Source organism: Sceloporus undulatus, chromosome 2 (genome assembly GCF_019175285.1).
Source record: "Sceloporus undulatus isolate JIND9_A2432 ecotype Alabama chromosome 2, SceUnd_v1.1, whole genome shotgun sequence".
Taxonomy (NCBI): domain Eukaryota; kingdom Metazoa; phylum Chordata; class Lepidosauria; order Squamata; family Phrynosomatidae; genus Sceloporus; species Sceloporus undulatus.
In genome coordinates, this window is record NC_056523.1 from 7,707,816 (window position 1) to 7,722,189 (window position 14,374).

Consider the following 14,374-nt stretch of genomic DNA (forward strand, 5'->3'; position numbering starts at 1 on the left):
TAACTCTGTTTTCAGTTGTTGCTGTTCTGTTGATATGTTCAGGGGCAGGATGAGTTAGAGTCGGTGGGCTGCTTATGGCTTCTGAACTCCTCCCACTGGAATACAGACGATCATAGGGTTGGAAGAGACCACAAAGGACCATCTAGTCCAACTCCATTCTGCCCATGGAAGGAACTCACAATGAAAGCATCCTGACAGATGGCCATCCAGCCTCTGTTTAAAGACTCCAAGGAAGGAGATCCACCTGTCTCCCGAGGACAGAGGTAGTCAGGACGTTTCCTCCCTAACCTGATCTGGAATCCTTTTCCTGCAGTGTGCATCCAACTGTTCCGATGTTCTAGTTCTGACTATCAGCTCCCTCCTCAGTATGACATCCCTTCATGAATTGACACAGAGTCTTAGATTGAGCCTGAAGGCAGGAAATGTCTAATTAACCTGTCTGTAAGCCACTCGAGAGCCTTTCTGGCTGAAAGAGGGAGATCTAAAATACAGTAAATAAATAAATAAAGCACTGTGTCTAATTCTGGGCACCACAAATCCAAAAAGGATGTGTGAGAGAAAAGACGTGTGGTCCAAAGGAGATGACTAAAATGGTGAAGGGTCTGGAACCATGAAGCCCTATGAGGAAAGACTTGGGTGAGCTGGGGATGTTTAGCCTGAAGAAGAGAAGGTTAAAGAGAGGTGATATGATGGCCCTGTTTAAACACTGAAGTGATGTCATACTGAGTAAGGAGCAAGCTGTTTTTGCTGCTCCAGAGACTCGAACACGGAGCAGTGGATGCAAGCTGCAGGAAAAGAGATTCCAGCCTCAACTTCTGACAGTGAGGGTGTTCAACACTGGATAGGCTGCCTCAGAGTGTCATGGAGTCTCCTTCCATGGAGGCCTTTAAACAGAGGCTGGATGGCCATGTGTCCCAGGGAGGGCTTTGATTGTGATTTCCTGCATGGCAGACATGGGGTTGGACTGGATGGCCCTTGGATTCGCCCACTCGTGCTGTAATGGCTGTACAAGAGGAGACACTTCAGCACTCCTCTGCTGAATGGTCCCCTTCTGCAGCACAGCCATTCCAAGGACAGGGGCTCTTTCCCAATCAACCAAGGGCTTCACGCTTCCGTCCTTCACGATCAAGCCTTACTTTCTTCACGTTATTAAATATATATTTATATGTTTAAGTTTTTTTAAAGAAGGGGTTAATGTTTCGGAGGGACCTTTTCACCGTGCACCGCTCGCCTTCCTTCTAGGACGGCGACGCTGGCCTTCGACTTTCCGTCACGTGACTGAAGCCACGCCAGACTCCTGGCGCGGAAACCAGGGCAGAACCGTCCAGTCTGCGCATCGAAAGCATCGATCTGAGAAAAGCTGTCCATTTCAGAGCTGAGCTTGGCTTTTTGTTCAGGGAAAGCTCTTCAGAGCTAGACTGCCAGATTTGAGATATACCCCCCTGCCAGGGTTAATCCACACTGCGCAGAAATAATGTAGTTTGACACCGCTTTACTGCCATGGCTCAGTGCTATGGATCCTGGGAACTCTAGTTCTGTGAGACATTTTAGCCTCTCTGTCAGAGAGCTCTGGTGCCAAGCAAACTACAGTTCCCAGGATTCCCTAGCACTGAGCCCGAGCAGAATAAAGCCTCCTTGAGTCCCTGTATTGAGAGAAGGCGGCGGGATATAAGAAATAATAAATAAATTAAACTCCCCAGTCTCTCCTTATCAGAAATGCTTGGGATCAATGGGCTTCATCCCCACTGTAGAAATAATGCCGTTTGGCACCTCATTAACTGCTGTGTGGTGCCATTTTAGGGCCTCTGGGGATTATAGTTTGTTGTGCACCAGAGCTCTCTAGACTGAGAAGGCTAAACATCTCACAAAATACAAATCCCAGAATTCCATACATTCCAGCCTGGCAGTTAAAGTGGTGTTTGTTTAAAACTGCATTCTTTCTGTAGCGCAGTTAGCCCTAGATTGGATTTCAGTTTTTTCAGGGGGATTTTTGAATACCTGTATTTGCATAAAGTATATCATGAGATGCCTTGCAGAGGGACCCAAGTCTAAGCACTAAATCATTTATGTGAATGAAAGGCTTTCATGGACGGCATCCATAGTGTTTCGTGGGTTTTTCGGCCTTTCCCTGAGGCTGACAGCATGTAGTCTATTAGCTGTTGTATCGTCCAAGTCTTCCTCGTGTCTCAAAAGTGGGGGTAACACAATGTGTTGAAGACAGGAAGGGGCCTTCTCTGCTGTTGCACCCCAGTTGTAGATATGATACAAAGCTGTTTTACCTTGTTAAATTAATTGTGTGGCAACCCCATGGGCAAAACCCCTGGGGTCGCGACCCTCTCTCAGGATAGCAATGCCTCATCAAGATTGTGACGTGGCAGTTTAATGGGCAAAACCATAGGACTTCGACCCCCACTCGGAGATGACAATGCTTTATCCATAATCCGATAGATAAGTCCATGTCTGACTTAGCTGGTCTTCACATCCTGCTTCCACTGCTAAAAAGGACACGTAACTAGCCAATGTTGTAACGGACTAATGTAAGCAAATGACAATAAAAGGCCCAGCCAGAAACCTGGCTGGAGGAAGGCAAGCTTGAGGGAAGCTTGTGCACCCTCATTCCTGTCTCTGCGTCTCCTTGCCGCGACAAATATGCTTTGTTGTTGTTTGTTGTTTGTGTGCCTTCGAATCTGTTTCTGACTAATGCTGACCCTTAACGCGACCATATCAGGGGGTTCTTGACCAGATTTTGTTCAGAGGAGGTTTTCCCTGGCCTCCTTTAAGGCTGAGAGAGTGTGACTTGCCCAAGGTCACCCCAGTGGGTTTCCATGGCTGACAAGGGTTCAAACCCTGGTTCCAGAGTTGCAATCAATATGCTTTTAGCCAGCTTAAATGCTAACTAAATGTTTTGGACGATTAATTGCTTTGACTTGTATTTCCCCAGAGATTGTGCGAAATGGGGCAGGATAGAAAATGTTTATTTTATCATTTACACTTTGTCTTTCCTCCCATGGGCAGCTTACAACTTACTGAAAACAAAGCAGATGAAAAACCATACAAGTCTTTCAATAAAAAGTATAAACATGATTTTTAAAAAATACCATTAAACCATCTGTAAGTTAAACCATTAAAATTCACTTCAGACAATATATAACCAAAAAACAGCCACACTGTGAAAAGGCCATCACAGTCAATTTCTAAATATGTCTTTCTTTGCTGGCACCAGGAAAGCAAGGAGGAGAACAACCCTTGTCTCCTAGAGAGGGAGGTTCAAAGCCTGGGAGCAGCCACCAAGGGCCCTCTCTTTTGGCCTGTTACAGACAGCCCAATAAAGCTGCTTCGCGTCCAGGAGGTATGGTGTTTCAATGATGCATGCGTCCTAAGAGTCCAGAAGCCACACCAAAGCCACACTCCAGTCCTTGGGGCTGGAGCATGGCTTTGGCGCGACTTCTGGACTCTTAGGACGCATGCATCATTGAAACACCATACCTCCACTGTGACTCGAAGCAGCTTTATTTTGGCTGTCTGTAACAGGCCTTTGTTCCCATGAAATGAGCCTGAGAAGGTGGTAGGACAAAAAGAAGGTTCTCTCCTGAAAATCTTAAGTGGTCTAATAAATCATATAGGGAGATTGTTGTTGTCATTGTTGCTGTGTGCCTTCAAGTCATTTCCAACTTATGGCGACCCCTAAAGAAAACCTGTCATGGGGTTTTCTTGACAAGATTCGTCCAGAGGGGTTTGCCATTGCCATCCTCTGAGGATGAGAGAGTGTAACATGCCCAATGTCACCCAGTGGGTTTCATGCTCAAGCTGAGAATTGAACCCTAGTTTCCTGAATCGTAGTCTAACATTCAAAACACTATACCATGCTGGCTCATATAGGGAGATATAGCCTTTTGGGTGGTTTCTTAAATATGATTGAGCAAAAAACCACTTCCCAAACTCAGAGCACTGGTTTAAGATTTCTCTCCTACGTAAATTTGTTGGTACATTATCAGACATAAGTGGTGACCAAAACTTTTTTCACACTGCAGAAGAGCAGGATTACTCTCTGGTGTAATTTCTCTGATGTATCTTAAGATGCAACTTGTGCGGAAATATTTCCAACACGTCCGGCATTTGTATCATTAGTTTTCTTGTGTACTTTCTGATGCTTTGCAAGCTCTGACTTGTGAGTAAAACATTTTCCACACATTTGGCACTTGTATGCTTTTTGTCCTGTGTGGCGTCCCTGATGATTCACAAGGCGTGAACTGCAAGCAAAGCCTTTGCCACATTCCTGGCATCGGTATGGTTTCTCTCCTGTGTGGACCATTCGATGACTTACAAGGTGTGAATTCTGAGAAAAACATTTCCCACACTCCTGGCATTTGTATGGTTTCTCTCCAGTGTGGACTCTCTGGTGAACCAGAAGGGCTGAATTCTGAGTAAAACATTTCCCACACTCCTGGCATTTGTATGGCTTCTCTCCTGTGTGGAATCGCTGGTGTGTTACAAGGTCTGAGGTGTGAGCAAAACATTTCCCACACTCCCTGCATTCATATGGTTTCTCTCCTGTGTGGACTGTTTGGTGGCTGACAAGGTGTGAATTTTGAGCAAAACATTTCCCACACACTTGGCATTTGTATGGTTTCTCTCCTGTGTGGATTCTCTGGTGGACCAAAAGGGCTGAATTTTGAGCAAAACATTTCCCACACTCCTGGCATTTGTATGGCTTTTCTCCTGTATGGACCCTTTGATGTGTTGCAAGATCTGATGTCTGAGGAAAACATTTGCCACACTCCTGGCATTTGTACGGTTTCTCTCCAGTGTGGACTCTCTGATGCGTTGTAAGATCGGATGTATGGGCAAAACATCTCCCACATTCCTGGCACTTGTATGGCTTCTCTCCAGTGTGAACTCGCTGATGTACCATGAGGTGTGAGTTCTGAGCAAAACATCTCCCACATTCCCAACATTTGTATGGCTTCTCTCCTGTGTGGACTCTCTGGTGGATGAGAAGAGTTGAATTCTGAGTAAAACATTTCCCACACTCCTGGCACTTGTATGGCCTCTCTCCTGTGTGGATTCTCTGGTGACTGACAATCCGTGAGCTGCAAGCAAAACCTTTTCCACACTCCTGGCATTGGTATGGCTTCTCTCCGGTGTGGATTTTCTGATGCTTTGCAAGGTCTGACTTGTGTGCAAAAGATTTTCCACATACCTGACATCTGTGGAGCTTCTGTCTCGTCTGATGGCTCACAATGCATGAATTTGGAGCAAAACCATCCCCACATTCCTTGCTTTTGTGTGATTTTCCCCCTGTGTTGTCACCTTGATGGCTTCCAAGATACAACTTGCAGTCAAAATGTTTTCCGGGCAGTCCAGGTGCAAAAGGATCTTTTCCATGGTGGGCTGTGTTGTCAAGCCACATCTTTTGGGCAAAATGTTTTCCACAGATGGTGCATATATTGGGCTTCTCCCTGGTATCACTTTCCTCTTCCATGTGGGTTCTCTTGTGTCTGGAAAGATCCAGTCTGAGCCGAAAACGGCCCCAATATTTTGCACATGTGTTTGTTCCCCTCCAGTTGCCTGTTGGAAAGAAAGATAAGCACAAACAAGATTTAATCCCATGTCTGAGAGAGAAGGTGCATCAAGGAGTCCAGGCCATATAAAGAGCTTCAGGGACTGCCAAAGGTCCTAAAAGACAAGAAATATTGGCAATGCCTGAATCAGAGTAAACTCTTCAGATCCAGAATTCCATAGCATGGAACCATTACAGTTAAAGTGGTGTAAAACTGTCTGATTTCGGCAGTGCAGATTGGGTCTGTGAGTTTCCATGGCTGGAACTGGTCTCCCAAAGTCCTAATCCAGTGTTCAAACTGCTATTATGTTTCTGTTACATTTTTCACCCTTATCTTTCTCTTTCTTTCTTTCTTCTTCTGATCACATTGATAAACAATTGATAAGATGCCAGCCACAGATACTGGCAAAACGTCAGGAATAAACTTTTCTAGAACATGGCCACATAGCCCGAAAAACCCACGAAAAGCTATGGATGCCGGCCATGAAAGCCTTCGACTTCAAATTGATAAACGATTCAGGAAATCTTGATTCTGGATTTAGGAAGTTGACTTAGGGAGAGCAAGTCATGAGCCTGAATGGGAAGGATAATGGATTAAGAAGAAAGCAAGTTCCTTACCAAGAAAGGACAGAGTCTCATAGTTTTCCATCATAACCTCCCTGTACAAAGATTTCTGGTTCGAATCCAGAAGATCCCACTCATCTTGGGTAAAATACACAACCACATCTTCAAAGGTCACTGGTTCCTGAAAGAGTAACAGGAAGAAAATTCAGAAAGGCGAAACCAAAGTAGAGGAAAAAGGTATATCACGTGATTACGGAAGGGGTAGAATATGTAACAGTGCTTCCAATATTTGGAAGAATGAGGTATGCTTTTATTCTTTTGCCTTTGTGACACTAGAATACATGTTGAGTCTGCCTTATCCAAATGCTTGGGAGAAGAAGTGATATGCAAGTACATACCATTAAATACAGAATGAGGTATCTAGGAGATGAGACTCAAATCTAAACATTAAATTTATTTATATTTCATATACACCTTATACGCGTTGCCTGAAGGTCATTTTATGCAATATATTTGATAATTTTGTGCATGAGACAAAGGGCCAAAATACATTGCAGAAATAATCCAGTTTGAAACCGCTTTAACTGCTCTGGCTCAGACAGAGGGCATTTTCTTCAGCCGCCCCTAAACTGGGGAATGACCTGCCAGAAGAGAGTCGACATCTGGGTACGCTGTCCAAGTTGAAAATGGCATTCAAAGACCAGTCTCTGCCAGCAAGCTTATCTGGATGATTTTTATACAGTGAATTTAGATGGTTTTAGACATGGACCATTTTAAAATGTGTATGTCTTATTTGTCCTTTTAAACCGTTATATTAATTAACGTGTTTTAATGGTTGTGGTTCATTGTTGATTTGCTATTGTCCTCCACCTCAATGCACAGTTCGAGGCAGATAAGAATTATTGTTATTGTTATTGTTATTATTGGTGCAGCTTATGATTATCTTGGCCTCTTTAGCTGCTACAGAGCAGTCAGAGCTTTCACCATGTCACCTACCTGGGCAGCTTTTCTGGCAGGCCTGGTCTTCTCTTTGCTCTTCTTCCACCTGGATTGGGACAAGGAGGGAAGTGCTTTACAAGTAACGGCGTTCCTTCAGAGCTACAATGTAACGTTTCCTTCTTCCTTTTTAGTAACTCCCATTTCCTTTTTTATTGTTACTAAGGAAATCTAGCCCCAGTTTGATTATTCCCCACTTGCCATCATTTGTCTGAAGCCTCTCCAGGGGACCCAGCCCCTTCCCACCCTCCTCTTGGTCCTCCTTCCCCCTAGAGACACGTGTCTGAGCAGACAGACGTGAAAGGGCTCCTCTCCTCCTCCTCCTCCTGCGATCGTTGTTCTCGGAAAGCTGCTTGGATGGGTCTGCTGCTTCTGCTTTGGCTTGGCCTGATGGGAAGAAGCAGCAGCAGGGCAAGGGAGGGAAGTTGGGGGGAGAGAGAAAGGGGAGTCCAACCGGATTGTCTGCAAAGGGGTGTAAAGCCAGGCACAAGGAAGCAGCAGAGAAACCAGATTGCAGCCCCCCCCTTTTTTTTTTTGGAAAAGGAAAGGTAAGGGCAAAGGGTGAGAAGGGATTGATTGATTGAGTGACAGACTGACTGATTGATTAATTGACTGACTGATTGCCTGACTAACTGATTGATTGACTGATGACTGACTGATTGCAAGCATAGTCCAGATGAAGGTGGGCTTCTGGGGGAGAAAGGGCCAGCTCCCAATCCACACTGCAGAAAGCATCCAGTTTGAAACCGCTTTAACTGCCCTGGCTCAAGGAACCAGTTCTGGGAGGCAATGAGCTTCCCCTGCTGCTGCCCCAGTCAACGACAGCTCCCAGGATCCCCTTGCACAGAGCAGAGTGTGATCTGGGAGCCAGGAGCAGAGCAGGGCCAAAGGGGAGGTGGGTTAGTTGTGTCTGACTGTATGGTGAGGAGCTTTGCCACTGCCTTCCCCTGAGGCTGAGAAAGTGTGACTTCTTGCCCCAAGGCCATGGCCCAGCTGGGATTTGCACCCTGGTCTCCAGAGTCATGGCTCAACACTCCCACCTCCTCTGCCCCATAGAAATAAAGCAGCTTGGCACCATTTCTAAGTGCCACCGCTCCATCCTAAGAGAGTCCCCTGGGATTTGTAGTTTTCTGTGGCTTCAGCTTTGGTGGAGAAGACTAAATGTACTGCTTTTGTATGCTTTTAACTGTACTGTTCTTTAATGTTGTAAGCCACCCTGAGTCTCAGTGGGATATAAATAAATATTATATATATAATAAATCCTTCCATTAATATAAGTTCGGCCAAAAGAATTTGCTTTAGAAGAGCATTTTTCCCAGAACAACTATTATTTAAGCGAGAGGCTGTAACATCTGAACTATATCCAAAAACCTTTAGTCCCTATTATTATCATTATCATTATTATTTTATTTCCTAATATCCCACCTTTCTCCCAATTTAGGGACTCAAATCGGAGAGCAGCAGATTTAAAACAATACAATTTAAAAACAGTACAGCATTAAAATGTATAAATGGAAAATTAAAAAAACACACACTATTAAACCTTTTTAAAAGTTAAAAACAGTTATGCATTAAAATAAAATCTGTTAAAAATACAAAGACCTTAAAATTTAAATATCACAAGGTTCCCAGCCCATTTGCAAACTGATAATCCCTATGAACACAACTGCCTAAACACCACAGAAAAGGAGCCTAATAACTTTGTTCATGTTAGAAAGCATTAAAACATGGTGGATCAAGCTTTCTAATGCATAAAACAATGTTTCACAGTATTAATATAATGAACCATATTCAAATTGTTTTTATTAAAACAATGCAAAAAAAAACCCCACAACAACACATGGATAATCAAGCCTTCTAATACATAAAATAATATTTCACGGTGTTAGTATAACAAGCTGAATTCAAATTGTTTTCATTAAAACAGGAATGCAAACAACAACAACAAAACAACCCTTAAACAAGTCACGCTCTCTCAGCCTCGGATGAAAGCCATGGCAGACTCACTCTGAACAAATTGTGCTAAGAAAACCCTGTGAGAGGTTCACCTTAGAGTTGCCATAAGTCAGAAATGACTTGAAGGCACACAACAACAACAACGGCAGTTCACACATCGACTAGACTGCTGCAATGCACTCTGTGTAGGGCTGCCCTTGAAGATGACTCAAAAGTTACAGCTAGTGCAAAATGCAGCAGCTAGGTTGATAACCAGACAACTATATATAAGTTGTGAATTTTTAATGATGGATTTTAGATGTGGACTATTTTAATATGGGCACAACTTATTTGTCCCTATAAACTGATGTGTGTTTTAACTGACGTGTTTTAACTTATGTTGTTTGTTGCTTAATTGTTGTTGCCCCTTATTGATCCATAGGGAGAAGCGGATAAGAAATAATAATAATAATAATCAGTAGAATAACTGATTTAAACCCCCCCAAAATGTGCTTTAAAGTCCAAGGGTGTCCCCATGATATACAATGGGGTAGTAAAATGGTGTATCTTATATCAGTGGTTCCATTTTGTTTTGATTTTAACCCCCCCTTTCCCCCCCCACACCCCTGGTTCTGAGCAGAAAGCTCTGCTTTCAAGAAAAGGAAGATAATCTTTCCAGTCTTCTGGTCCTAAGGAGTTTGGATAAGAGAGATACAATTTGTACTGAATTTGCAGATAGTACTCTTATTGGCAAAGAACATTCATTGCTTTGGTTTGGTTACTATAGGGATCCATAATTCAGATTCTAACACATACACACGGAATACATCTCTCTATCTCCCTCTTTTTCTCTCTCCTTGTGTAGGATTTCCACCCATCAAGCCTCCCTTGGTCTCTTGGCTTCTACAAGACGCATGGTTTCCAGGTTAGCTGATCTGCAAGAAAATGGAGGTCACATCGCAAGACAATGAAGGTAAAGTTCTAGAAGAGTTTATTCCTGATGTTTCGGCGACATCTGTGGCTGGCATCTTCAGAGAAAGATTGTATTGAATGATTGAAAGTTGTATTGTGTTCCCAGAGCTCTCTGGCAGAGAAGGCTAAATGTCTCACAAAGCTACAGTTCCCAGATTTCTCTAGCACTGAGCCAGGGCAATTAAAGAGGTCTCAAACTGGATTATTTCTGCAGTGTGTTTTGGATCCAAGATTTGGGCAATTTAGTGAAGGCAAGTTTGTTGTTGTTGTGTGCTTTCATGTCATTCTTGACTCATGGCAACCCTAAGGGGAACCTGACATGAGGTTTTCTTCACCAGATTTGTGCAGGGGAGGTTTGCCATTGCCTCCCCCTGAGGCTGAGAGAGTGTGACTTGCCCAAGGTCACCCAATGGGCTTTATGACTGAGCTTAGAATTGAACCTGGTCTACAGAGTCGTAGCCCAACGCTCAAACCTATAGTATGTACCTGTATTGTATTTGGAGGCTGGAGAAAGAGAGGGAAGCAAGGATCTGCAAAATGGTGAGAGTCCACCACTCCTGCCATTTCACAAATCTTCACTCTCCAGCCAGTTTATGTATATGTAAATACAAGTATTCGAAAGTCTAGGGGGAAAAAAATACAGAACACTTCTGGTTCCAAGCATTTTGGATAAAGGGAGACTCAACCAGTAAAGAGTTTTCTTTTTAGTTCTGTGTTCTTCCATATTTAAATCTACTTGGATGTTCTTATCTCATTCAATTTAAAATGGTCTTTTAAAAAAAGAAAAACAGTAAGGAAAATCCAGAGAAGACAGCTTCTCAACAAAGCGTTTGGTCATGTCATCTCCTGACCCTTTCTTTAAATGAGGATCAATGGACCTCTTTCTTTGTGGATTCCATCTCTGTGTTAAAACCATAGTGCACCTTCAGGGTAGATATTCTGGATTTGTCTCTTCCTCTCTGGGCCATTTTTCCATCTAAACCCCTTTTCCTTACCCCATCTCTCTGGATCAGAGGTTCCTGGTGTGATCATCAAACTGGAACCAGAAGAAGAGCCCTGTGACCAGCATCTACCTGAATCTGAGACCTTCCCAGGGACAAGCTCAGGTGAAGTACTGGTTGTTGTTGTGTGCTTTTACGTCATTTCCAACTTATAGCAACTCTAAGGTGACCTAGCAAGGGGCTTTCTTGGCAAGTTTCTTCAGAGGGGGGGGGGGTTGCCATTGCCTTCCTCTGAGGTTGAGAGAATGTGATTTGCCCATGGTCACCCACTGGCTTTCCATGGCTGAGCCAGAATTCAAACCCTAGTCTCCAGAGTCCTAATCCAAAGCTCAAACCACTATACCACACTGGCTTACTAGTATTGCTTACTAAAGGCCTTTCCCTATGCCTAGAATTTTGTCCCATAGGTGTGCAGCTCTTTGTCATTTGTTGCATAGCATCCAGTTATTTCCTTTTAAAGTTATTTCCTCTTAAAATAGTTTTTATCTGTGAGACGCCTTGGGTGTCTCATGGGTGAAAGGGGGTATACAAATGAAATAAATTAATTAAATTAAATAAATAAAAATAACACATCCGTCATTTTTCAGCATTCACTCTACAGTGTCGTTTTGTTGAGGCAAATCTTTCATTAGCCTGTGTTTAAAAATAAATTACGACACCCATATCTACTGACTCACTTTCCATAGTTTCACTTACCTGCTGCACCAAAAAATATGTGCCCTCTAGGCATCTCTAGGTCCTTCAGTGTGATTATATGGTCAGCCTCCAGCGTGAGCATACCATAGAATTGGGCTGGAGAACCTAGAAATGCCTAGAGAGAGAGAACACTTCTCTGGGCATCTCTAGGTCCTCTGGTGTGATTCTGTGTTATGCTTGGGCCAGAAGGCCAAGGCTTCATTCATTTCAGGTATAAATAAATAAAGCATTTGCTACTATCCACATTTTTCATTATTCTCTCAAAGTCTTGGAATGTATTGGGTGACAATGCCAAGATCACTACCTCTTCTTTGTGAGTGTCGTCTCTCTTTATAATATATATATGTAAAAACTGTGGTGTAATAGGAAATGACATTTATGTGTCCGCAAGATAGAGCTCTAGCGGAACCTATTACAGTTCCAGTGGCAGTTGACAGTTGACACTTGAATTATGGAATGTTGATGCTGTCAGTCCTTCTGAGAGAGAGTGTATCAGTTATGACAGTTGGTGTTAGAGTAACTGCCTCTGTTTTTGTTGTTATGGTTGTTTGGTTGGCAAAGTAACTTATTTATTGAAGCCATCGTGTAGAGTGAAGGCTTGAAGTGCTCTTGTCATTATTTTTCAAACCGGGAGCTTAAGGCCGTTTGCAGTGGTGAAGGAATATTTTTCTTCTTGGCCTGAATACCTTTGCAGACATCTCTTCAGATTCCTTCTCCCAGGCGTCCTGTCGATGTGGTTCAACTCTGTAGGTGGTTGTGGTGGACACAGCGCTTCTTTCCACGCCCTAACAGTACCTTACATTTTTCTGTGTGGAAATTCATTTTGTTAGCTTTGGCCCAGCTTTCTAATTTATTCAGGTCTTTTTCAATTTTGATCTTGTCTTCTGGGGTATTAGCTACTACTAATTTGATGTCATCTGCAGATTAGATAAGCATGCCCTCTATTCCTTAATCCAAGTCTTTGATAAAGATGTTGAATAGCACAGAACCCTGTGGCAGCCCACTGGTCACTTCTTTCCAGGAAGAAGAGGAGCCATGGCTGAGCACTGTTTGGGTTCAGTTGGTCAACCAATTACGAGTTTGAAACCTCATTTTTTTGCCGCCACTTTTCCCATGCCACCACATGTTGTAACTTCTTGCTCCAGTCAATCAGTCTTTCCCAAATGGCATCACTTTAGGTCACAGAAGCAATGCCCTGTGCCCAGCATTGCAAGTTTCCCAACTGCCACGGCCACTACTAGCAAAAGATGTGGCTAAGGGAGTCAGCTCACGCTGGCAGATAAAGAGCAGGGGACACCACCACATGAAGTGATCAGTGGGGCTGTGCAGTAGTTTTAAGGGACTCTGAAAAGAAGTTTCATGCAACCCTCATCCACACCATGGTCCTAAATGCTGATGGTTGCCCTTATCTTTCTTGTGCACCAGTACTTTGAAGACGCCCCTGCCATCCCCCTTCCCCCCTCACCACCCTCTTGGATGTTCATAAGTGGATTGCTCTTACCTACTGACCTCTTTCTCTTGCACTTTCTGTTGATTCAGGACTTTCTAATATTATAATAAAAGAAGAGGAGGAAGAGGAGTTGTGTGCCCTAGATCACAAGGGATCCAAGGAAAGCGGAAATATTGCTGGTGAGCAATCAGGTGAGACAGTGATTAATGTCACTTGAAGTTTATAACAAGCTTAATATATATATATATATATATATATATATATATATATAATATCAGATGTTTAGCCTAGAGTTGTTTGGTATTAATTATTTTTCCCCTGATTTTCCTGTGTGCTACATTGAGCCTGTTTTATTATGAAAAAAAGTGTAAAGGTTGAGTTTCCATTGTCTGAAATGCTTGAGACCAGAAGTGTTTTGGATTTTGGAGTTTTTTGGATTTTGGAATATTTTCATGTATATAATGAAATATCTTGGAGATGGGACCCAAGTCTAAACACGACATTCATTTGTGTTTCATATACAGTTAGCTTTCTGTGTCTATGGATTCTTTATCCATGGATTCAACCTACACAGCTTGAAAATAGTTTTAAGAAATATAGGGGTGTACAGACGGCGCTGAAAGGGCGGTCTGCAGTCACCCTTTTCTGCTCCCAAGGGACTCCGCAGCAGCCAAACCACACCTTTTTATCAAAACTGCTTTGATTTGCAAAATAGGACTATAGCCTGATTTTGAGCCTGCCCAAAATTTGAGAACCTCAGAGGAGGCCCTGTTGTATGTCCCAAGACACTGAAAAGGTAAATTGGCATGGATGCATATGCTGCATCTGCACAGCAGAATTAATGCAGTTTGATGCTGCTTTAACTGCCTTGGCTTAATGCTATGGAATTCTGAGATTTTTAAGTTTTATGAGATATTTAGCCTTCTTTCTGAGAGAGAGCTCTGGTGCCACAACAAACTATAAATCCCAAGGTTCCATAAGATGGAACCAGTGCGGTGTCAAACTGCATTAATTCTGCAGTGGAAGTGCAGCCATAACTGGACTTTCTCTGTAGCAACACCCTGATTGTGGAACTCCCTATTAAAGGATGTTAGATTATTTGACAAAATTTTTAAAGAGTATTTTAATGTGTTTTTTAATTGTACTGGTTTTATTGCTTTTATTTGTTAATTGCCTTGGGAGCCCTTGTGGGCTGGGAGG

At 43.0% G+C, this 14,374-nt stretch overlaps 2 protein-coding genes across 3 annotated transcripts in view; one reads left to right on the forward strand and one right to left on the reverse strand.

Moving 5' to 3' along the window:
* The window catches only part of LOC121922022 (zinc finger protein 271-like), a 35,558-nt gene that overhangs the window by 18,029 nt on the left and 3,155 nt on the right, over window positions 1–14,374 (forward strand). The gene's annotated exons all lie outside the window — the stretch shown is intronic.
* Window positions 3,818–14,374, reverse strand: part of LOC121921951 (zinc finger protein OZF-like) — a 43,148-nt gene continuing 32,591 nt past the window's right edge. The window contains exons 1-3 of one of the 2 annotated variants that reach the window (XM_042450729.1): window positions 7,121–7,179; window positions 6,179–6,305; window positions 3,818–5,568 (exon numbers count right to left, since the gene is read on the reverse strand). In XM_042450729.1, the coding sequence (XP_042306663.1) occupies window positions 4,073–5,568; window positions 6,179–6,212 (1,530 nt within the window). In that variant the 5' untranslated portion in view covers window positions 6,213–6,305; window positions 7,121–7,179 and the 3' untranslated portion in view covers window positions 3,818–4,072. Of the gene's footprint in view, window positions 5,569–6,178; window positions 6,306–7,120; window positions 7,180–14,374 lie in introns of those variants that run through there. The other variant, XM_042450730.1, reaches the window with a different exon arrangement.